Source organism: Bos indicus x Bos taurus, chromosome 3, assembly GCF_003369695.1.
Source record: "Bos indicus x Bos taurus breed Angus x Brahman F1 hybrid chromosome 3, Bos_hybrid_MaternalHap_v2.0, whole genome shotgun sequence".
Taxonomy (NCBI): Eukaryota; Metazoa; Chordata; class Mammalia; order Artiodactyla; family Bovidae; genus Bos; species Bos indicus x Bos taurus.
Window position 1 is genome coordinate 48,834,032 of NC_040078.1, and position 22,519 is coordinate 48,856,550.

The 22,519-nt window shown below is 46.2% G+C and overlaps 1 protein-coding gene across 4 annotated transcripts in view; it reads right to left on the reverse strand.

The window, feature by feature from the left end:
* Positions 1-22,519, reverse strand: part of SLC44A3 (solute carrier family 44 member 3) — an 86,237-nt gene that overhangs the window by 48,281 nt on the left and 15,437 nt on the right. For all 4 annotated transcript variants that reach the window (XM_027536444.1, XM_027536446.1, XM_027536447.1 and 1 more), the window contains exons 6-9: positions 10,811-10,971; positions 8,894-8,983; positions 6,948-7,072; positions 3,008-3,194 (exon numbers count right to left, since the gene is read on the reverse strand). In XM_027536444.1, coding sequence (XP_027392245.1) covers positions 3,008-3,194; positions 6,948-7,072; positions 8,894-8,983; positions 10,811-10,971 — 563 coding nt within the window. The remainder of the gene's footprint in view (positions 1-3,007; positions 3,195-6,947; positions 7,073-8,893; positions 8,984-10,810; positions 10,972-22,519) is intronic.

Consider the following 22,519-nt stretch of genomic DNA (forward strand, 5'->3'; position numbering starts at 1 on the left):
CCCAGGTCCCTTGACGGGAGTCCCTCTAGCTGACCCTGCTTCTTCCTTTCCAAGCAGTCCTTTGCCTTTCAGCACGCTAGGCACATTCCTGTGATGACAGATCTCTTCTGACTGTAGTACCACTGGGAGAGAAAGCCACCCCCAGCCCAAACAGGCCCCTTTCTTCTACTGTTTCAACTCTGAGGCTTCCTGACCACCTAATGATAACTGAGGGCCATCAGGTCATCTGGGCTCTTTCCAACCTGCCAACCGCACCTACTATTACTGTGTTCCTGTAGCTACTTCTTCCACTGGATTCTAGTAATCACTGTCACATTGCTGGTAGCATACAAGTCCCAACTGACTAATTACTGTCATTTCTGGGGGGCCTGTCATTTCTTCTGCTCCACTGAAGGAATCCCCAAACAAGCCCAAGTTTGTCAACTAGTTAAGGGACTTATTAACAGTCACTAGATAAACAGCTCAGCAAAAAATGGCAAAAACTTATCAACCTAAGTTGACTTTTTATGCATTTTTTCTGTTTTACACAATAAAGTATTAACTATTCAGTCATGTGACACAATAAAAATCTCATAGTAGGTACCACTGAGGACACCCCCACAACACTGGGGACCTTGGGCGGAGACTGGAGAAGGGGCTGAGGGCTCTGTGACTGCCTGAGGGGACATGAGATGAGACAGGTGCTGCGCGGGCGTCCCTCACCACCCCCCACCTGGGCATCTGCTGAGGGAAAGTGAAATGAGACAGGTGCTGTGCGGGCGTCCCTCACCCGCCTATCACATGGGCATCTGCTGAGGATCCAAACAGCAGCAGATGACCCGCCCAGGCCTGGGGCTTGTCATCCTGGCACTGCATGAAAAGGCCTTTGAAGACAAAGGGACCTCTGTGTACCACGCTGGCCCACAGGTGAGTGGAAAGGAGAGGCAGGTGGCCTGGTTTCTATGCTGCCCAACCCTGGGGAGAAGGGAAGGCAGGAGCTCTGTCAACGCCAGGCCTCCTGGAAGCCTGGTATCGACCTGCTCACAGATTCCTGCAGCACGTCCTGGGCACCCAGTTTCCTTTCTTGCCCTTCATATTTATTTTTATTTATTTGGTCTGGTCTTGGTTGCGGGATCTTGTAACTACAGCACGCAAACTCTTGGTTGTGGTCATGTGGGGTCTAGCTCCCCAACTAGGGATTAAACCCTGGCCCCTGCCTTGGGAGCAGAGTCTCAGCCACTAGACCACCAGGGAAGTCCCTCCTGCTCTTCAATTCATCTCACTTTTGCTCATTTATCTCCTTCCAAAATGGCCATGCTTTAATACATAACTTTCCAACATGCTGCCTTCTACCCTACAGAGCAGCCCACTGTCCCCACCCTCTTCTCAGCCCTGGGGCCCAGGCTGTTTAATGCTTCCCAGGCCTTGGACCCAACTGGGGCCTACGAAGGAGAACTGGAGGGGCACCCTGCTAGCAGATCAAGTCACCCCCTGCCAGAATTGGCCTTGGGGCATGTTCCTTTCCGACTGGGCCCCCAACTCTCAGGACCAGCTCTCGCCTGTCCTCTATGACCAGGTTCTCTCCTATGCTTGGACATGACCGCACTAAACCCCTTTGCTTCTTTCCGTACTTTCTGATCATCTGGTGATTTCCAGCCCATCCTCTGAGAAGCCTTCCCTGTCTCACCAAGTCGGCTGGAGCCTCGCCATGGTACTCTCACAGCTCCCCAAATTTCTCCTCTAGTGATGTTCCTCTACCTTTGCCATCCTCACTGTGGGCAGAGGCCACCTCTCTTCCCCAGTGCCTTGCCAGGACCCTGCCCCACAGCCCTCACCTAACATTTGTGCATTAAAGAAAGAACTGAAGAATGTGTCCTGCTCCAAACCACAGAGACAATTCCCTCCACCCAGACTCACAGCCCATAATGACAGCAGAGTGGGCAACTGTGCCCTGGAGGCTGGAGGAGGAAGTCCCTCCCTGGTCCCAAGTCATGCTTCCCAAGGCCCCACCTCGTCCCTGTGGTTCTGGAGGACGAGGGCTCAGCACCACAGTCTACCACCCAGGGCGTCAAGTCCTGCCACCCCCTGCCACACCTCACTCCCAGCCCGCTCTGGCTTCAGCCCCTAGCCTGCCACGTTGCCCTCTAGTCACAGGCTGCAAACACCACAGTATGGGCGTAGCCCGCATCTGCCAGCCAGTCTTTGTGGTCACAACACTGCTTCGACTTGAACGGACAAAGCTCAGGAGGCCTAGTTTGATTTCCTAGCCCCGTATCTGAGACACAGCGACATGTGAGGCAGTGGAAAGAGCTCAGGTTCTAGAGCTAGAGCTGTTCTAGAGCGCTGGTGTCAGCTAGCTGGATGGCCTTCAGCAAATTACTTACTAGAACCTCAGTGTTCTTGCCTATAACTCGAACATAACAACACTGGCATAAAAAGGGGGTTGCGAAGCTTAAAGAAGAGAACACAAGGAAGCACCTAGTACAGAGCTCAGAATTCAGGAAATTTTCAACAAGCGTTCACTTTCCTGCAGGCACCGAGGCCACTGCCTTCCTATCCAACCAGGACTAAGACTGCATCGAGGAAATGAGCTAGAACGTGATTGTTCAATGTTGCCCCAGTTGAGACTTCCAACTGTCTCATGATTTCTGTTCTTTCATCTTTTCTTGGTAACAGAACCTTTTATTTTTAAACTGTGCACGGCTGCCCCCAAATGAAACAGCCTTGTCTTCTCAGGAGCAAGGCAATGCATAGGTCTGTGTGCACTCCTGTTAAACTTAAACTGGTTCTTCTGAGATAGCAACAACATTTCAGAAGGGTCTTTTTTTTTTCACATATTGATACAGTAGAGGGAAAAGAATTTCCTGCATCCCCCCATGACAGAGCCTCAAACACTATCACGGCTGCCACCAGAGGCCTTGAGCTGCATGGGAAGTCTGGTCCCTACAAAAACAGGCCAGTGGTTCCAGAATGCTGGGGCCTCTGTGCCTGACTCCAGCATCGTGGACCCCATCCCCACGGCCCTTACCTGCAGTCCCCAGGCTCAGGAGCACAGCCACCCAGAGGACCCAGAAGAAAATGAGGATGGCAAACGTCCACAGCGGCTGGAACAGCAGGAAGGGAGAGCTGCTGATGGCTTTATTGGTGACTTGGAGAAGTTCAACTGTCAATTTGATCCTCTTTCTGAGGACATAAATCAAGATGAGTAGAACTGCCTGATGAAAAAGGGATTAAATTATTCAAAATAATGAAGAACTGAGACGAACTTAAACCCTAATATTTTACTGACATCTCAGCAAACAGTTCTTCCTACTTTTATTATAATGGAATAGACATGGTCTCAAGTACTAATTGAGCATCTACTATGTGCTGATATTCATGCTAGATTCTGCTGCTACAACAGTGGACACGATAGAGCCTCTGCCCTAAATGAGCTTGCAGTCTGGTCAGAGAGAGAGAGAATAAGGTCCTTTGGCATCAGGGAACTATTTCTTTTTCCCAATAGCACCTCACATGCCAGAGAATGCTGAAGGACTGCAGAAGGGCAAGGGACCACAGAACAACGCTCTTTCCTTTGGGTCTCCTTCTTCTTCAGTTGCTGCTCCTTGGGATCTTTTGGGTAGTCCTTCCTGCTCTTTTGTGGTTATAGCATCCTTCTTAGATGCTTGAAACTTTCAATTAAAAACCTCCAGGGAGTTCCCTGGTTAGAACGCCATGCCCCCACTGCAGAGGGCACAGGTTCAATCCCTGATCAGGGAACTAAGATCCTACAAGCTATGCAATGCTGTCAATTTAAAACAAAAATCTCCAACCTCACCTTTCTCTACATGATGGATGAGTAAGCACATCAGTTACTGACCAGGCAGTGGGCATCCTCCAGTGTGCCAAACTCAACGTGTCCAGAACTGACTCCATCATCTTCACACAAAAATCTATTTCCCCATATTCCCTACTCCAGCAGTCCTAATTTTTCTGCACTCTCCAAGAAAAAGTTAGGTTCCTCTCTTGCGGGCTTCCATCCTCCCCTACTGTAGCACTCAGCACCCTCTGCTGTGGATGTTTATTGCCTGCGTGGCACATTACTTGACGTCAAGCTTCTTGAGGGCAGGGCCATCCCTTACTGTCAAGGGCTGGCAAAGCGACAGCCATAGCACAATCTCAGTTTGCTGGCAGAGCTCCCAGTCTATTCTCTCCTCCCCACGTTGATGCCACAGCTCAAATCTCATCTTCTCTCTCCTAGACCCCTAATAACCTCCTCATTACCTTCTGCTTTTAATTCCCTTAACCCCCTACTCCTGACCTCATCCCTGCTCCAACACAAGCTAAAGGGATCTTTGTAAAACGTGCAGTCAAGGATGTCATCTCCCAGATCAGAATCCTTCGACCTTTCCCCAGAGCTCCTGGATAAAGACTGAAATCATCACCACCGCAAATCAGGACCTCCCCGGTCCGGTCCCTTCCTAACAAGGGAACATCCTACAGGCTCCTCTCTTGTCCACGTGACCCAGCACACCACTCCTGGAGCCCAAGATGCCATTCCTCTTCCCGCTGGACTCGGGTGTTGCTGCCCATGTGGATCTCATAGTCAAGTGGAGGGAACTCAAGGGACAGAGGGATAAAATGTGCAAAACTGCTCCCGGGGCCTGAAGGGCCCAGCTGTGACCCAGCTGTGGGGACTGGCCTGAGGACCCAGGGAGAGATGCCTGGAGGAGACGTGAGACTTGTGAAAGCTGAGTAGGAATTTCCATTTCTGTGTCCTCAATGCCTAGCACAATCAACAAGGAAGAGGGACTTCGTTTTTTACTAAAAATTTTAATGAAGCAAGATGATAGAATCTTTAGGCAAATAAACTGGGATCTCCTGAGTGGCTGGTAGCTCCTGAATGGAATGCTAAAATGTGTGTATTTAATATGTGTGTGCTTTTCAACTTAAATATGTGTGTGTGTATATAAAAGACTCTCCTCATGTTCAAAGTACACCACGAGGGTACTGACCAGAACTGAAGAGTTAACTATCCCATTATTCCCTAGTCTCAGGGAGATCAGCGTTACCCACTGGGGACAGTGCTGGGGTGTGGGGTGGGCAGCAGAGCTAAGTCACCACAGGGGTCAAGCCTCTACTCCCCTTTCTGGGCTCTAGGCTGCAAACTGCTGCATCTCAGCCTGCGGCCCTAGGCTGACACCCTGAGGTGGGCAGCCAATGCCATTCATCCCCTTTTCTTCTTGCTGCTACTGGGTATATTGAAACCACTGAAATGATATTCCTAGGCAGCTCTCCTCACGGCGGGAATCTTGCCCTGTGCATCACGTCATGGCCTTGCTGGCTTTGTAGTTCATCTTATGGTGGGGTGTGTGCTGGCTGTGTGTTTTTTCTGGCCAGCTCCATTGTCTAGGGCAGGGCCCTGTGCAAAACAGGTGCTCAGAAATGGTGATGGTGACAGAGAGTCCTAGGGATCTTATCAGAACAAGCTCACCAGAAACTGGTACCTGGCAGAAATGAAGTAGCAGTGACACACGTGTCAATGAATGGTGTGTGAGCTGTGGTGCGGTTCCTCCCTCTCCTCTCGCAGCCTCCGCTGCCTCTATCCTTACACTCAATGAAGAGAATCCCCTGACCTGGCATCTGACGGCCACTGATGGTTCAGTGTGAGAAGACAAAGGGAGCCCTATGGAGGGCTGGGAAGGATAATGGTCGTGGGGGAAGTGGAAGGAGGTGAGCGCCCCTGGCTCCCAGCCCTGCTTCTCCCTGCCTCTTGTGCCCGACAGCCCAGCACCTGGCCTGGGGTGTGGGAGCCCTTTCTTCTCCAGCCTCCTGTCCAGGCCCCGGCTCAGCCATGGGCCTGGACCCAGGACAAACCAGGAGCTTTGCTGTATCGGATACTTGCTCCCTGAGATGCAGTTCATGTGAGGAACACAAACCTGACACCTCCCTGCTGCTGCTACTGCTAAGTTGCTTCAGTCGTGTCTGACTCTGTGCGACCCCATAGACGGCAGCCCACCAGGCTCCCCCGTCCCTGGGATTCTCCTGGCAAGAACACTGGAGTGGGTTGCCATTTCCTTCCCTAGAGAAGAGAAAATGTGAGGCCTGTGTCATATATGAGAACTCAAGTATTTCCTTAAAGGAGAGAGCTGAGTCAGTGAGAGAGTTTGAGGCTCTTATGAGAACTGAGTTGCTGAAACATTTAATGGGCATTTGAAACACCCCCCCGTCATGCCTCCATGACATAATGCTTAGGAAGCAACACACTAAAGGATGCCCATGGGCCGCCTGAAGCCAACCCCAGGGCCTGTCCAGGCCTGTGATGTCAGCACCACGATCGGCATCCAGGAAGTGGCCTGAATGATTCTCAGTTGCCAACCATCCTCCCCCAACAACCTATATCTCCAGGCTCAATATTCTGTTTGCCCGCTCTCAGCCAGAGAATTCACTGGGGAGGCAGCAGGCTCCCTGCAAACCAGATGAACCTAGTGGCCGGCAGGTTTGGAGACAAAGGGCTCTCTGTGTTCAAGGGCAGTGGGAACTGTCACGCCTTTGGGAGCAAAGCATCCACTGGCTGGAGGAGGTGGCGGGGCTCTTCTCAAACCAGGAAGTAGGAACTGTTACAAGTCTGCCTCCCTCTCCACACAGTAGTGTTCACCCTACAGCTGCCTGGGGGTGAAAGCAGTCCCACTATAGCAAGGGTGACGGATCAGCAAGGGTAACGAATCAACTGCTGAGATGGCAGAAATAACTTGGAAAGAGGTAAGATTGTTTTTTCACTTTTTGAGGCTGCAGTGCATTCCTACACAGGTATCTCAAATGAAATGTGAAGGCACTAAATGTGTATGTACACTCACTACATTACTACGTACGCACCTTCTGCAGTGAAAAAAAAAACAAATGCTCATTGTTTGGGGTTAAAATGCAACTGTTTGGACTTCAGAGTTCTGGCAGGCTACCTGATCTACTGCTAGAAGAGTGCTTCTTACCGTGATTACTGTAGATACAATAGCAAATCCCAGCAGACACTTCATATTTTCCCTTTCTGTGTCCAGTTCTATGCTGAGGTCATTGGTATAGTCATAGTACAGCCACCACAAGACACTGCAGACAACTGGAAAGCGAAACAGCAGTGGAACTCAGCACACATGCCACGAGGTAACCACCCTGCCCCCTGACACTGGGTGGCCCTGCTCAGGCAGTGGGTCCCAAATCCCTTGGGCTTTACAGGCAATGACCAACCCTCTGAAGCAGCTAGGCAGGGCCATGGCGGTCCATCGAGGAGCTGCCAGGCCTAGGGTGGCTGTGGATCTCTGGGAGATGTAGGAAGGTGACTCCAAAACACAGGTGTGTCCTGTGAGCCTAGCCCACAGGTGGGGCTGGGTGTGAGCATTGGAGGAAACCTTACAGACAGGATGGTGAGAGGAACATTAGAGTCCAAAGGCTAAAATTTCCAAACCAGCTCTGCGGGTGACAACTCCAGAGGAGCCTGGATATCGGCCTTGCTCTTGTTCCATTGCCAAGTCATGTCCGACTCTTTGTGACCCCATTAACTTCAGCATGCCAGGTTCCTCTGGCTTCCACTATCTCAAAGGAGTTTGCTCAAATTCATGTCCACTGAGTCTGTGATGCTATCTAAACATCTCATCCTCTGTTGCCCCCTTCTCCTTTTGCCTTCAGTCTTTCCCAGCATTAGGGTCTTTTCCCAATGAGTTGGCTCTTCATATCAGGTGGCAAAAATATTGAGTTTCAATTTTAGCATCAGTCTTTATAAAGAATAGTCAGAGTGAATTTCCTTTAGGACTGACTGGTTTGATCTCCTTGCTGTCCAAGGGACTTTCAAGAGTCTTCTCCAGCATCATAATTCAAAAGCATCCATTCTTTGGCACTCAGCCTTCCTTATGGCTCAACTCTCACATCTGTACTGGAATGACCATACCTTTGACTATATGGATACTGGCTTGACACCTACAAAACTGGCAGATGTCCTAACATCACAAACGCTCTGCATTTAGGGACCTGGTGACACCTGCACCACCTCCACAGTGGCTTCAGGGAGGGCATCTTTACCACTTGTAGGTGGGAAAGGGCATCCCTCACAAGCCGTCCTGCATGTCCTCCAGCACAGGCACGCCAGGCACCTGTGAGCTGCAGGGCTGGGAGGTGCTGAGGACAGAACTGATTGTTCAGAAGATGAAACACTATGGTCATGCCAAGTATTTATTTGGTCATACCAATTAATAAAAATTAAAATATCCTATACCAGGATACTATACTGCTGCCTTGATCTTCCTGCCTGCGCCTGTCCCTCAGATCTTCTTCCCTGACAACTGGATGGACCCAGGGTGCAGCACTGAAAAGGAAAACAGTGGGCATGGGACATGTCTCTGGTACCCTGCCCAGCTCAAGGGCTGTGTCTCTTCAGACTGGCCTGAGCCTTTGCAGGGCAATATGGGCCCCTACGTGCCAATGGGGGATATGAAAATTCAGAAAAAATTCTTTAAAGGGCTTCCAACAGGCACTGGCAACCCACTCCAGTGTTCTTGCCTGGAGAATCCCAGGGACAGGGGAGCCTGGTGGGCTGCCATCTCTGGGGTCACACAGAGTTGGACATGACTGAAGCAACTTAGCAACAGGCACTAGAATTGGCTTATAATGGATAAAACCAGTATCACTCACTGGGCTGGCTCATCTGAGAGTGCAGAAGAGATGGCAGGCCAGGCAGGAACTTTGCTGTTAGCTGTGAGACAGAAGCAGTCCTGCAGTCCTCCCTGTCCTCTTTGGGCCTGTATTTCCTCTTACATAAAATGAGGGGGATGGACAAGAGCTTCTCTAAGATCCCATGTAGCTCAAAAATGCCAGCTTTTAAGTTCTACATGTAACAGAAAGGTTTTTCATTTGATCAAGAAGAAACCAATCAAGTGGAAATACTTACACAACAATCCCAAAACAATCAGTGCAATGAAAATGTGAACCAGAAGGGTGGTGATGAAGCGGAAGGTGAACATCATGGCCAAAGACAAGGCTAGAAAATTAAGCAAAACATACAAATTCTAACGACAATCAAGGCATGAAGGTGATGACGATGGGGCTGGAATGACTAAACCTTCTGAAAGAGTGAAGGCTGAGGACTTTCTTCAATCTCAAAATATCTTGGACCTCTATCAAACAGAAAAACAAGACATACCCAGGCCACCCTCTGAAGCACGTACAAGTTCAGCCTGTGACAGTAAGCCATGTCCTGAAAGCGCTAGCATGCTTCTTGAATTATAAAAATGTTTTCAAAGCAGGTATTATTCCCAAATACCCTAAACTCTTTTTTTCTTTTATGTCCAAATGAAACATCTAAAATTTTTTTATTAAAATTAACTCTTTTGATTTCATAACTTAAGAGTTCTAATTTTGTGTTCTCAGATATCCTCACTAAATATGAAAGATGAATGTCTTTAAAAATGAAAAATTTAAGATAATTATATGATAAGATATATGTATAAAATTTTGCATATCTGTTTCCACTTTGGGGTTTTTTAAGCTTATGAATTTATTGAAAATGAAACTGTTAGCCACTCAGTTCTGTCTGACTCTGTGACCTATGGACTGTAGCCCACCAGGCTCCTCTGTCCATGGGATTTCCTAGGCAAAAATACTTCTCCAGGGTATCCTCCCAACCCAGGGATTAAACCTGGGTCTCCTGTATTGCAGGCAGATTCTTTACCATCAGAGTCACCAGGGAACTTCAGTGAATTTATAGATACTATTTTACTTTTTTTCCAAACCAGAATTCAAGATTACATATAGGTATTTCAGTGTAGTGATTAAGATCATGGGTTTGAAATCAGACAGATCTGGGCCGAGTCCCAGCTCTGCCACCTCCACTAGATGTGTAACCTTGGTCAAGCCTCAGACCTCTCTAGGCCTCAGTTTCCTCTCATACAAATGGTGACAGGATTCTGACGAAGTTTAAAGAGTTAACAATAAGCACAATGCCTGGCGCATGTGGGTCATAAGAAGTCTGGAAGTTACACAATGGTGGCTAGTTAAGCATCCCCAAGCACTCAGGAATTAGTAACCTTTGGGTAATGAAATTATGGAAACCTCAATTTATAGACTGGAAACATGATGTTAATGGATGATCAAAGAGCTTCTTTCAACCTTCCAAGGTTGGGAGGCAGCCATTGTAAACGACAGGGGTAAATAACAGGCCACTAACTACTATTGCCTAGAGCAACAGAGAGTATTAACTCATTCAAAGAGAAGGCTGACTCCTAAAAGGACTCATCAAGCTAAAATAGCAAAAGGGAAGTTAAACCATCAGGAGTGGAGAAGTGGCTGCTTCCAGAAAGACCCGGAAAAGGCAGGATCCGGCGCAAAGCCTTGACTTGCCTGCAACCCAGCAAGCCTGTTCCTAGGAGGAGCTGGGTCCACCGGCTCAGTGTCCTCTGGCGCTAACATAATGGACACACCCTCCTTCTCCTCCTCAGTAGGCTCTGACCTGGCTTGCCTGCAGGAAGAGGCGCTACAGAATGTCCACACTTGCTGGACCTGCATTTCTGGCACTTTCCATGGCCAGTTCACAAAGTGGCAATGTGCTCTGCACATCCATCTTCAGGCAGAGCTGAGGAGCAGACCCTGGAACATCATCAATGTCTAAGGCAACCTCCACCTAGTGAGGCCTCTAGGCAGGATCAGCTGGCCTTTTCCCAGTCTTACTACCCCTCCCCCACTTGAACTTGAAACACTGACAATATCTACAAAGAAAAGACATGAAGTGAAGTTTTTCATTGTACAGCACACATAAGTGCTAGAAATTTTGGTATAAATAGTCACTGAAGAAAAATTAATGAAAAATTACCAAAGGCGAGGATACAGAGGCCGAGGACTGTGTCTCTTCCTGACATTATTCCACTTAGAATTCGATGGAGGGAGTCCACATCATTGATCAGAACAGATGCAAACAGAGAATAACACTCAGGAGTTTGAGGGATGCATCGATTAAACAAGGGAAAAGACTTGCTAAAAAGAAAAGATAGAATAAGTGGCAAAGATGTTGATTTCATTTATCTTAAAAAAGATACTTATTTAAAATTCTCAGCAACCAAAATGTATAAGATCTAAAGTAATAAAAAGAAGGTTAAAGCCCTGTTTGCAATGTACACCTTACAAAGCCAAGCATCTGTGCTGTCAGTGTTTAGCTAATGCCTGGCTGGGAAACTGATTATAGGGACCCACAGACACCCAAAGCCTAAACTCGGGGAGTGACATTGCTGAGTCTCATATCTTGGCCCTTCCTGGATAACAACAACCAACTCCAACACAAGAATCACATTTCTTTAGGGAACTTTTACAGCTAAAGACTGGCTCAGTCAGAAGGTGTACTAATGAAACCACAAGCTTTATTTCTATCCTCTTTATGAAGACATATAAAGCTTGAGAGTTTTGTTATGAACAGAATGAGTGCTTTAGAAATGAGTGATAAATATATGAGTGAAACTGTGGGTGGTACCTGTCTTAGGTAGTTGAGAAAGCTGACCTCTTTTAGAGCCCTTCCTGAAATGGAAAAATGCCCAGGAATGTTCCTCCTAATGAATTTAATGTACCCACAAATATCTTCACAGCATCGCGCTCTTCTTTCCTTCTGTGGGCCCCAAAGAGTGGAAATAATCCCAACCCATGAAGTCCCTAATTATCTGACAAATTGCTAAAGTATTAGGCAGTTACCGAATATTTTGTGAAATGTGTGAAGATGAAGCAAGGGGAACTGTTGGGGGCCAGAGTGAGGTACTCCGCCCGTGACAAAGGTCATGAGGAAGGAGGCTTGACATACGCAAAGGCGGGATCGAGCCTCAGGAGTCCCCCTGGAACTCCTCGAGCATCTACCCCCATTACCAGAGCCTGCCTATTTTACTACTTTGTGCTCTCACCTATATCTCTGACTTTAAGGGGGGCTGTACCCCACGACCTCTTTCGGAGAAGGAGTTAACCTAGAGCTCCAGTTAATAATAATTCCTGGGCGTGATAAGAGTGTTTTAACCTACAAACTCCTCTGAAGGTTCTCTAGCCTGCCTGACAGGCTTGTTCGGCCACATGTGATTGCTCACAGCCTCCCAACCATGAGAGACATGAGATGCTTTAAACCTTCTAAAAACAGGTTCCTTAGAAAAGTTAGAAAACTATTAGTATAAGTATAATGGGCTGATTAGAAATTGTATTGGTGAAGGGTTTTTCATTTGTTGAGCCAATGTTTGTTGCTAAGTCTCCACATCCCCTGCCCTTACACACATTAATGAATATATAGAAGAAATAAGTATTAACCTTTGATATTAATCACGTTATACCTTAGGCTAAGTAAATTCTTTCCTTAACTAAAACCCACTACACCCTCACCCTATAGGAATGTAACTCTATTTGGGTGGTGTCTGTTTTAAAAATAATCACCCCTGGAGAAATAAGTGTCCTGGTTGACTGACCGTTGTCACAAGGAGAGGGTCATAAATTGTCAGCAGGCCCCCCTGGCCAGAAGATGATGTAACACCCCTAAGACCTCTGTATATATTTGTATGAAGCACCTGACTTTGATAAAAGTCAGGACTGCTGACCCCACGTGACTTTTGCATAACATCTCAGTGTATAAAAGTAGACCATGGAAAATAAAGAATTGGGATCAGTTTCTCGAAATACTGGTCTCCCCATGTCTCTCTCTCTTTCACTCTGGCTGAGTCTCCATCTGGAGCACGGAACCCACCATGCTTACTAATTATGCCTGGGCTTCTAAGATCCAACCGGGGAGGCCTCAGTGTCTCCTCTCCTTCGGGAGAACGGAAGGACGCCTGCGGCCTACGTAAGTGGTGCAAACTTCTTGTCTTGAAGTTTTTTTGGTCTCCCGTGTAAACCAAGCTACTCAGCCTCTTTTCTCCACTGAATTTTCCTACTGAGCTATCCTTATTCTATTACTCTTTATATCTTTGATAAAATATTTAAATAAATAGGTCGCCGACGCCGTCCCCGCTTCGAATACCCTGGATCAGCCGGGGCAGGACCCCGGCAGGGAACCTAAATGCAAATGACATTACAGCATTATGAAGGAAAAATGGCTTCAAAACACCCAATGAATCTCAACATAGAACATACAGAAGGATCTTTCTCAGGAGGCACAAGAGTAGAAAAACAGTTCCTGAGTCATCAAATATTGATTCAAGAGTAATACAACCAAGCCATTTTTTTAAATTAAAAATTTTACAGATGTGATACATTGACATGGCTCAGATTCCAGAAGTATATCAGAATAAACCGTAAGAAATTGCTCTTTCTTCTCCTTGAGCCACTGAAGTACATTTGTCCACAGGCCATTAGGTTTTAGTTTCTTGTACATCACCATAGAGATATTTGTTAGCATATATGAACATAACAGGAAATTTAAATAGCAGTCTGCAGCTGAGTGTCAAAAATAGTAAAAATTACATCCCTAAATGAGATACCAGACCCCACCAAGCTGGGATTTTCAAAAAAGAGGTAGGAAATAAAACTGTTACTCTCATAAATCTTTTACCTACACATTATAAGGGGCTTTCCTGGTGGCTCAGTGGTAAAGAATCTGCCTGCTAAGGCAGGGGACTCAGGTTTGATCCCTGGGTCAGGAAAATCTCCTAGAGAAGGAAACTGCAACCAACTCCAGTATTCTTGGCTGAAGAATTCCATGGTCAGTGGAGCCTGGCAAGCTACAGTCCATGGGGTCGCAAAAGAGTTGGACACGACTCAATGACTAAACAATAACAACACATTATAAGAGTATTTGAGGCTGGAGAACAGTAAAGCATTTTAAAATAGAAACTTTCATTCTGGAATATCTTTAGCATTACTGAAAAATCACAAAAAAGGTACAGAGAGCTCCCACATACCTTCCCTCACCTCCACCTTGTGTAACATCCAACATAACCACAGTACATTTGTGAAAATTAAGAAATCAATGCTGGTACTACATTATATACTAAACCACAGCCTTTATTTGGATCACCATTTTCCACCAATTACTTTTTCTGTTCCAGCATCAGATCAGATCAGTCGCTCAGTCATGTTCGACTCTTTGCGACCCCATGAATCGAAGCACGCCAGGCCTCCCTGTCCATTACCGACTCCCAGAGTTCACCCAGACTCACATCCATCGAGTCAGTGATGCCACCCAGCCATCTCATCCTGTGTCGTCCCCTTCTCCTCTTGCCCCCAATCCCTCCCAGCATCAGAGTCTTTTCCAATGAGTCAACCCTTCGCATGAGGTGGCCAAAGTACTGGAGTTTCAGCTTTAGCAGCATTCCTTCCAAAGAAATCCCAGGGCTGATCTCCTTCAGAATGGACTGGTTGGATCTCCTTGCAGTCCAAGGGACTCTCAAGAGTCTTCTCCAACATCACAGTTCAAAAGCATCAATTCTTCGGTGCTCAGCCTTCTTCCCAGTCCAACTCTCACATCCATACATGACCACAGGAAAAACCATAGCCTTGACTAGACGAACCTTTGTTGGCAAAGTAATGTCTCTGCTTTTGAATATGCTATCTAGGTTGGTCATAACTTTCCTTTCAAGGAGTAAGCATCTGTTAATTTCATGGCTGCAGTCACCATCTGCAGTGATTTTGGAGCCCCCCAAAATAAAGTCTGACACTGTTTCCACTGTTTCCCCATCTATTTCCCATGAAGTGATGGGACTGGATGCCATGATCTTTGTTTTCTGAACGTTGAGCTTTAAGCCAACTTTTTCACTCTCCACTTTCACTTTCATCAAGAGGCTTTTGAGTTCCTCTTCACTTTCTGCCATAAGGGTGGTGTCGTCTGCATATCTGAGGTTATTGATATTTCTCCTGGCAATCTTGATTCCAGCTTGTGTTTCTTCCAGTCCAGCGTTTCTCATGATGTACTCTGCATATAAGTTAAATAAGCAGGGTGACAATATACAGCCTTGACGAGCTCCTTTTCCTATTTGGAACAAGTCTGTTGTTCCATGTCCAGTTCTAACTGTTGCTTCCTGACCTGCATACAAATTTCTCAAGAGGCAGGTCAGGTGGTCTGGTATTCCCATCTCTTGAAGAATTTTCCAGTTTATTGTGATCCACACAGTCAAAGGCTTTGGCATACTCAATAAAACAGAAACAGATGTTTTTCTGGAACTCTCTTGCTTTTTCCATGATCCAGTGGATGTTGGCAATTTGATCTCTGGTTCCTCTGCCTTTTCTAAAACCACCTTGAACATCAGGAAGTTCACGGTTCACATATTGCTGAAGCCTGGCTTGGAGAATTTTGAGCATTACTTTACTAGCACGTGAGATGAGTGCAATTGTGCGGTAGTTTGAGCGTTCTTTGGCATTGCCTTTCTTTGGGATTGGAATGAAAACTGACCATTTCCAGTCCTGTGGCCACTGCTGAGTTTTCCAAATGTGCTGGCATATTGAGTGCAGCACTTTCACAGCATCATCTTTCAGGATTTGGAATAGCTCAATTGGAATTCTATCACCTCCACTAGCTTTGTTTGTAGTGATGCTTCCTAAGGCCCACTTGACTTCACATTCCAGGATGTCTGGCTCTAGGTCAGTGATCACACCATTGTGATTATCTGGGTCGTGAAGATCTTTTTTGTACAGCTCTTCTGTGTATTCTTGCCATCTCTTCTTAATATCTTCTGCTTCTGTTAGGTCCATACCATTTCTGTCCTTTATCGAGCCCATCTTTGCATGAAATGTTCCTTTGGTATCTCTGATTTTCTTGAAGAGATCTCTAGTCTTTCCCATTCTGTTGTTTTCCTCTATTTCTTTGCATTGATCACTGAAAAAGGCTTTCTTATCTCTTCTTGCTATTCTTTGGAACTCTGCATTTAGATGCTTATATCTTTCCTTTTCTCCTTTGCTTTTTGCTTCTCTGCTTTTCAAAGCTATTTGTAAGGCCTCCCCAGACAGCCATTTTGCTTTTTTGCACTTCTTTTCCATGGGGATGGTCTTGATCCCTGTCTCCTGTACAATGTCACTAACCTCATTCCATAGTTCATCAGGCACTCTATCTATCAGATCTAGGCCCTTAAATCTATTTCTCACTTCCACTGTATAATCATAAGGGATTTGATTTAGGTCATACCTGAATGGTCTAGTGGTTTTCCCTACTTTCTTCAATTTCAGTCTGAATTTGGCAATAAGGAGTTCATGGTCTGAGCCATAGTCAGCTCCCGGTCTTGCTTTTGCTGACTGTATAGAGCTTCTCCATCTTTGGCTGCAAAGAATATAATCAATCTGATTTTGGTGTTGACCATCTGGTGATGTCCACGTGTAGAGTCTTCTCTTGTGTTGTTGGAAGAGGGTGTTTGTTATGACCAGTGCATTTTCTTGGCAAAACTTGTCTTTGCCCTGCTTCATTCCGTATTCCAAGGCCAAATTTGCCTGTTACTCCAGGTGTTTCTTGACTTCCTACTTTTGCATTCCAGTCCCCTATAATGAAAAGGACATCTTTTTTGGGTGTTAGTTCTAGAAGGTCTTGTGGTCTTCATAGAACCGTTCAACTTCAGCTTCTTCAGTGTTACTGGTTGGGGCATAGACTTGGATTACTGTGATATTGAATGGTTTGCTTTGGAAATGAACAGAGATCATTCTGTCATTTTTGAGATTGCATCCAAGTACTGCATTTCGGACTCTTTTGTTGACCAGATGGCTACTCCATTTCTTCTGAGTGATTCCTGCCCGCAGTAGTAGATATAATGGTCATCTGAGTTAAATTCACCCATTCCAGTCCATTTTAGCTCTCTGATTCCTAGAATGTCGACGTTCACTCTTGCCATCTCCTGTTTGACCACTTCCAATTTGCCTTGATTCATGGACCTGACATTCCAGGTTCCTATGCAATATTGCTCTTTACAGCATTGGACCTTGCTTCTACCACCAGTCACATCCACAGCTGGGTGTTGTTTTTGCTTTGGCTCTGTCTCTTTATTCTTTCTGGAGTTATTTCTCCACTGATCTCCAGTAGCATATTGGGCACCTACTGACCTGGGGAGTTCCTCTGTCAGTATCCTATCATTTTGCCTTTTCATACTGTTCATGGGGTTCTCAAGGCAAGAATACTGAGGTCGTTTGACATTCCCTTCTCCAGTGAACCACATTTTGTCAGATCTCTCCACTATGACTCGCCCATCTTGGGTTGCCCCACAGGCATGGCTTAGTTTCATTGAGTTAGACATGGCTGTGGTCCTAGTGTGATTAGATTGACTAGTTTTTTGTGAGTATGGTTTCAGTGTGTCTGCCCTCTGATGCCCTCTTGCAACACCTACCATCTTACTTGGGTTTCTCTTACCTTGGGTGTAGGGTATCTCTTTACGGCTGCTCCAGCGAAGCACAGCCATTGCTCCTTACCTTGGACGAGGGGTATCTCCTCACCACCACCCTACCACAGTGCATTTATTTGTTGTGTCTCCCTTGGTCCGGGACAATTTCTTAGTTTTTCCCTATTTGTCATTACCTTGACACTTTTGAAGATTCATGGTCAGGTATTTTATAAAATGTCCTGCAAGCTGAAGAATGACCCTCATGTTCTCTCATGATTAGATGCAGTTACAGGTTTAGGGAGGTGGCCTGGTATAGGGTTGGGAGCACTGAGTGTAGCAGTACATGCATGGGATCTTTCGAAGGAGGTCACCATTATCTTCATTATTTCCACCATGGTTGGGCCCCAGGTAAATAGCAGAGAGGAACACAGCTACAGAAAATTGGATTAAAGATTTACTGAGCATGGCCCTGCCCATCAGAATAAGACTCAGTTTCCCCCTCAGTCAGGCTTATGGAAGCTTCCATAAGCCTCTTATCCTTCTCCATCAGAAGGCAGAAACACTGAAAACCACAATCACAGAAAACCAACCAATCTAATCACATGGACCACAGCCTTGTCTAACTCAATGAAACTATGAGCCACGCTATGTAGGGCCACCCAAGACGGATGGGTCGTGGTGGAGAGGTCTGACAGAAAGTGGTCCACTGGAGAAGGGAATGGCAAACTACCTCAGTATTCTTGCCTTGAGAACCCCATGAACAGTATGAAAAGGCAAAAAGATAGGATACTGACAGAGGAACTCCCCAGGTCGGTAGGTGCCCAGTATGCTACTGGAGATCAGTGGAGAAATAACTCCAGAAAGAATAAAGAGACAGAGCCAAAGCAAAAACAACACCCAGCTGTGGATGCAACTGATGATGGAAGCAAGGTCTGATGCTGTAAAGAGCAATATTGCATAGGAACCTGGAATGTCAGGTCCATGAATCAAGGCAAATTGGAAGTGGTCAAACAGGAGATGGCAAGAGTGAACATCGACATGTTAGGAATCAGCGAGCAAAAATGGACTGGAATGGGGGAATTTAACTCAGATGACCATTATATCTACTATTGTGGGCAAGAATCCCTTAGAAGAAATGGAGTAGCCATCATAGTCAACAAGAGAGTCTGAAATGCAGTACTTGGATGCAATCTCCCAAACGACAGAATGATCTCTGTTCATTTCCAAGGCAAACCATTCAATATCACGGTAATCCAAGTCTATGCTGCAACCAGTAATGCTGAAGAAGCTGAAGTTGAATGGTTCTATGAAGACCACAAGACCTTCTAGAACTAACACCCAAAAAAGATGTCCTTTTCATTATAGGAGTCTGGAATGCAAAAGTAGGAATCAAGAAACACCTGGACTAACAGGCAAATTTGGCCTTGGAATACGGAATGAAGCAGGGCGAAGGCTAATAGTTTTTTCAAGAGAACACACTGGTCATAACAAAGTCCCTCTTCCAACAACACAAGAGAAGACTCTACACAAGGACATCATCAGATGGTCAACGCCAAAATCAGACTGATTATATTCTTTGCAGTCAAAGATGGAGAAGCTCTATACAGTCAGCAAAAACAAGACCAGGAGCTGACTGTGACTCAGATCATGAACTCCTTATTGTCAAATTCAGATTTAAATTGAAGAAAGTAGGGAAAACCACTAGACCATTCAGGTATGACCTAAATCAAATCCTTTATGATTATACAGTGGAAGTGAGAAATAGATTTAAGGGCCTAGATCTGATAGATAGAGTGCCTGATGAACTATGGAATGAGGTTTGTGACATTGTACAGGAGACAGGGATCAAGACCATCCCCAAGAAAAAGAAGTGCAAAAAAGCAAAATGGCTGTCTGGGGAGGCCTTACAAATAGCTTTGAAAAGAAGAGAAGTGAAAAGCAAAGGAGAAAAGGAAAGATATAAGCATCTGAATACAGAGTTCCAAAGAATAGCAAACATCTATTTCTGCTTTATTGACTATGTCAAAGCCTTTGACTGTGTGGATCAAAACAAACTGTGGAAATTCAAGAGATGGGAATACCAGGCCACCTGACCTGCCTCTTGAGAAATCTGTATGCAGGTCAGGAAGCAACAGTCAGAACTGGACATGGAACAACAGACTAGTTTCAAATTGGGACAGGAGTATGTCAGGCTGTATATTGTCACCATGCTTATTTTACTTATATGCAGAGTATATCATGAGAAATGCTGGGGTGGAAGAAGCACAAGCTGGAATCAAGATTGCCAGGAGAAATGTCAATAACCTCAGATATGCAAATGACACCACCCTTATGGCAGAAAGCGAAGAACTAAAAAGCCTCTTGATAAAAATGAAAGAGAGGAGTGAAAAGTTAACTTAAAGCTTAGCATTCAGAAAACTAATATCATGGCAGCCGGTCCCATCATTTCATGGCAAATAGATAGGGAAACAGTGGAAACAGTGGCTGACTTTATTTTTTGGGGCTCCAAAATCACTGCAGATGGTGACTGCAGCCACGAAATTAAAAGACACTTCCTCCTTGGAAGAAAAGTTATGACCAACCTAGACAGCATATTAGAAAGCAGAGACATTACTTTGCAACAAAGGTCCATCTAGTCAAGGCTATGATTTTTCCAGTAGTCATATATGGATTTGAGAGTTGGGAGTATAAAGAAAGCTGAGTGCCAAAGAATTGGTATTTTTCAACTGTGGTGTTGGAGAAGACTCTTGAGAGTCCCCTGGACTGTAAGGAGATCCAACCAGTCTATCCTAAAGGAAATCTGTCTTGAATATTCATTGGAAGGACTGATGTTAAAGCTGTAACTCCAATACTTTGGCCACCTGATGTGAAAAGCTGACTCATTGGAAAAGACCCTGATGCTGGGAAAGATTGAAGACGGGAAGAGAAGGGGATGACAGAGGATGAGATGGTTGGATGGCATCACCAACTCAATGGACATGAGTTTGAGTAAACTCCGAGAGTTGGTGATGGATGGGGAGGCCTGGTGTGCTGCAGTCCATGTGGTCACAGAGAGTCAGACACAACTGAGCTGAACGGGTTTAGGGGAAGAACGTCACCGAGGGGGGGTGCTCTCAGAGGACTACATTGGGGACATGGCAGCAGCCTGACTTCACTGCTGAATTAGACCACAATCACTCAGTTAAGGTGGCTGGGCCCTGCCAGATTTCTCCACTGGAATGTGAGTATTTTTTCTCTTTCTACACTCTGTTCTTAAAAGTGAGTCCAGCCTGCTCTCAAGAGGAAGGAAATTAACTTCCACATCCTGGAGGATGAATATCAACACACATTATCAGAGATCCCTCTGTAAAGATTTATCCCTTTCCTCCCCTTTATTACTTAGTCTCTTATTTACGTAAGTATGGACTCATGGATATATATTCTTTGGGTTATAATCCAGTATGATTGTTATTTAGTCAGTTGCTCAAATTGTTCCATCTTTGTCCACTGGGAGGTATTTCAGGTTGGCCCCTGTGTCCTTTTGACATGGCCAATCCCTTTTTTTCCCCTTAAGCACTTCCTTACTTTCTAATTTGACAAGATGATGCCAGGCTTATCTGGTATTTCTCTCATTCAAGGCCTAAAATCAGACCTTCTGGAGAACAGTACTTAGAAACAAAGCTCTGGACATTGGGTATGTTTATTGCTACTGGAGAATCACTGATCCTAGGTCCTCTTATAATCAGCTGTAGTATGTAGCTTCAAAATGGCTAGATAGTCCCCTGTGAGAAGTAGGGAGTGGGATCAAGAGAATGTGGAACACATCCCACCCCCACAAACACATCAAAAATACATCTACATGTGGAACAATTCTCTTAGAAAACTAACTGGAAACCAGCAGAAGAACTCCTATACAACCAAACCTGCAAGAAAAAGTGGTTCCATGTAACTGGCTGGGACAAAAAGGCATCGCATTGGGACCTGTGCCCCTGAAAAGCAAGCTGTCAAGCCACAATCTGGGCATCAACATCCTGGACTCCTGTGTGGAGGAGACTAGCCCCCTTGACTGCTAGAAAATCTGCAGAGACAGACAGAAGGACTAGAGAAGCCTAGATTCCACTTGCACAGAGTGTGTGCATGCTGGCTTGCTGACAATCAGGGTGGAGAGAGCCATGCACTGGTGGCTGCCACCTCGCCGCACTCAGAAAGGGCAAACACCCTGGCCCTGCTCACTCCAAACCACAGCCTGGTGCGAGATCAGGGCACAGATTCAGTTCAACTATGCAGAAACAGACCAGAGCACCTGTGGTGTGATCCAGGTGAAGCCACGCAGGATACTGTCTAGTCATGCATGGGGCGAGTGCAACCACATTGGCCATTGGCAGGGTGAGCACAGGGAGGTGCCACAAAAGTACATAGAGGCCAAGGGCTGGGCAGACAGGCCCTGGGACTCATCTAGCTACACAGAAAGAGTCCAGAGGGCCTGGAATGTGGTCTGGGTGGGGCAGCGATGACCATTGTCAGTGCATTCAGAAGTAGCAAGTCCTCTCCCAGTGAGAGCTCCTCAGCTTCGCCCACATCACACCACAGCCTCGCCCTGGATCTGGGGCAGACAGGTCCTGGAGAAGACTGGCACAGAGGCAGCATAGATCCTGGCGGGGGGGGCGGCGCCAGCCACATAAACTTGTGCAGCCACAACATCCGACCCCTAGCCCCAGCCCACTCCACGCCACAGCCTTGCATTAGATCTGGGACGAACACAACAGAGAGAGGGATGTGACCTTGGGCTGCTTCCAAGCAGAGCCAGGGGGCCCGTAGGTCCTTTGTGACCACAGAGGCCGCACTTGCTTCAGCAATCACCTCCGTAGGGGCAGGGGCACACTCTCAAGGGCAATGCAGCCTCACTGATCCTGACCTTTAGGGTTTCTAATTCAACAGCTGAGGAGCTGACACTGCTCCTAACAGAGTGACAGCAGCCACGGAGCAAAAGGGAAGCCCCACCTCATATCCTGCACAGGTTCTAGAAACAACCCTCCCCATGAAGGGCAAAATGACCAGCAAACTCTGAGGAAAGACCTGGCTGGCAGCCATATGGAAACCAGCAACTTACACCAAAGACATTGGACATGCAGAGGCTACACAGGGATGCCCCCACATAAAAACTTCTCTTCAAGACCATAGTAGATAATTGTTTCTCCTAAATTTATAAAGAAAAAGAAAGTTAAATAGAATAAAAAGGCAGCGGAACTACTCCCAATTAAATGAACAAGAGAAATCCCCCGAAAGAACAAATA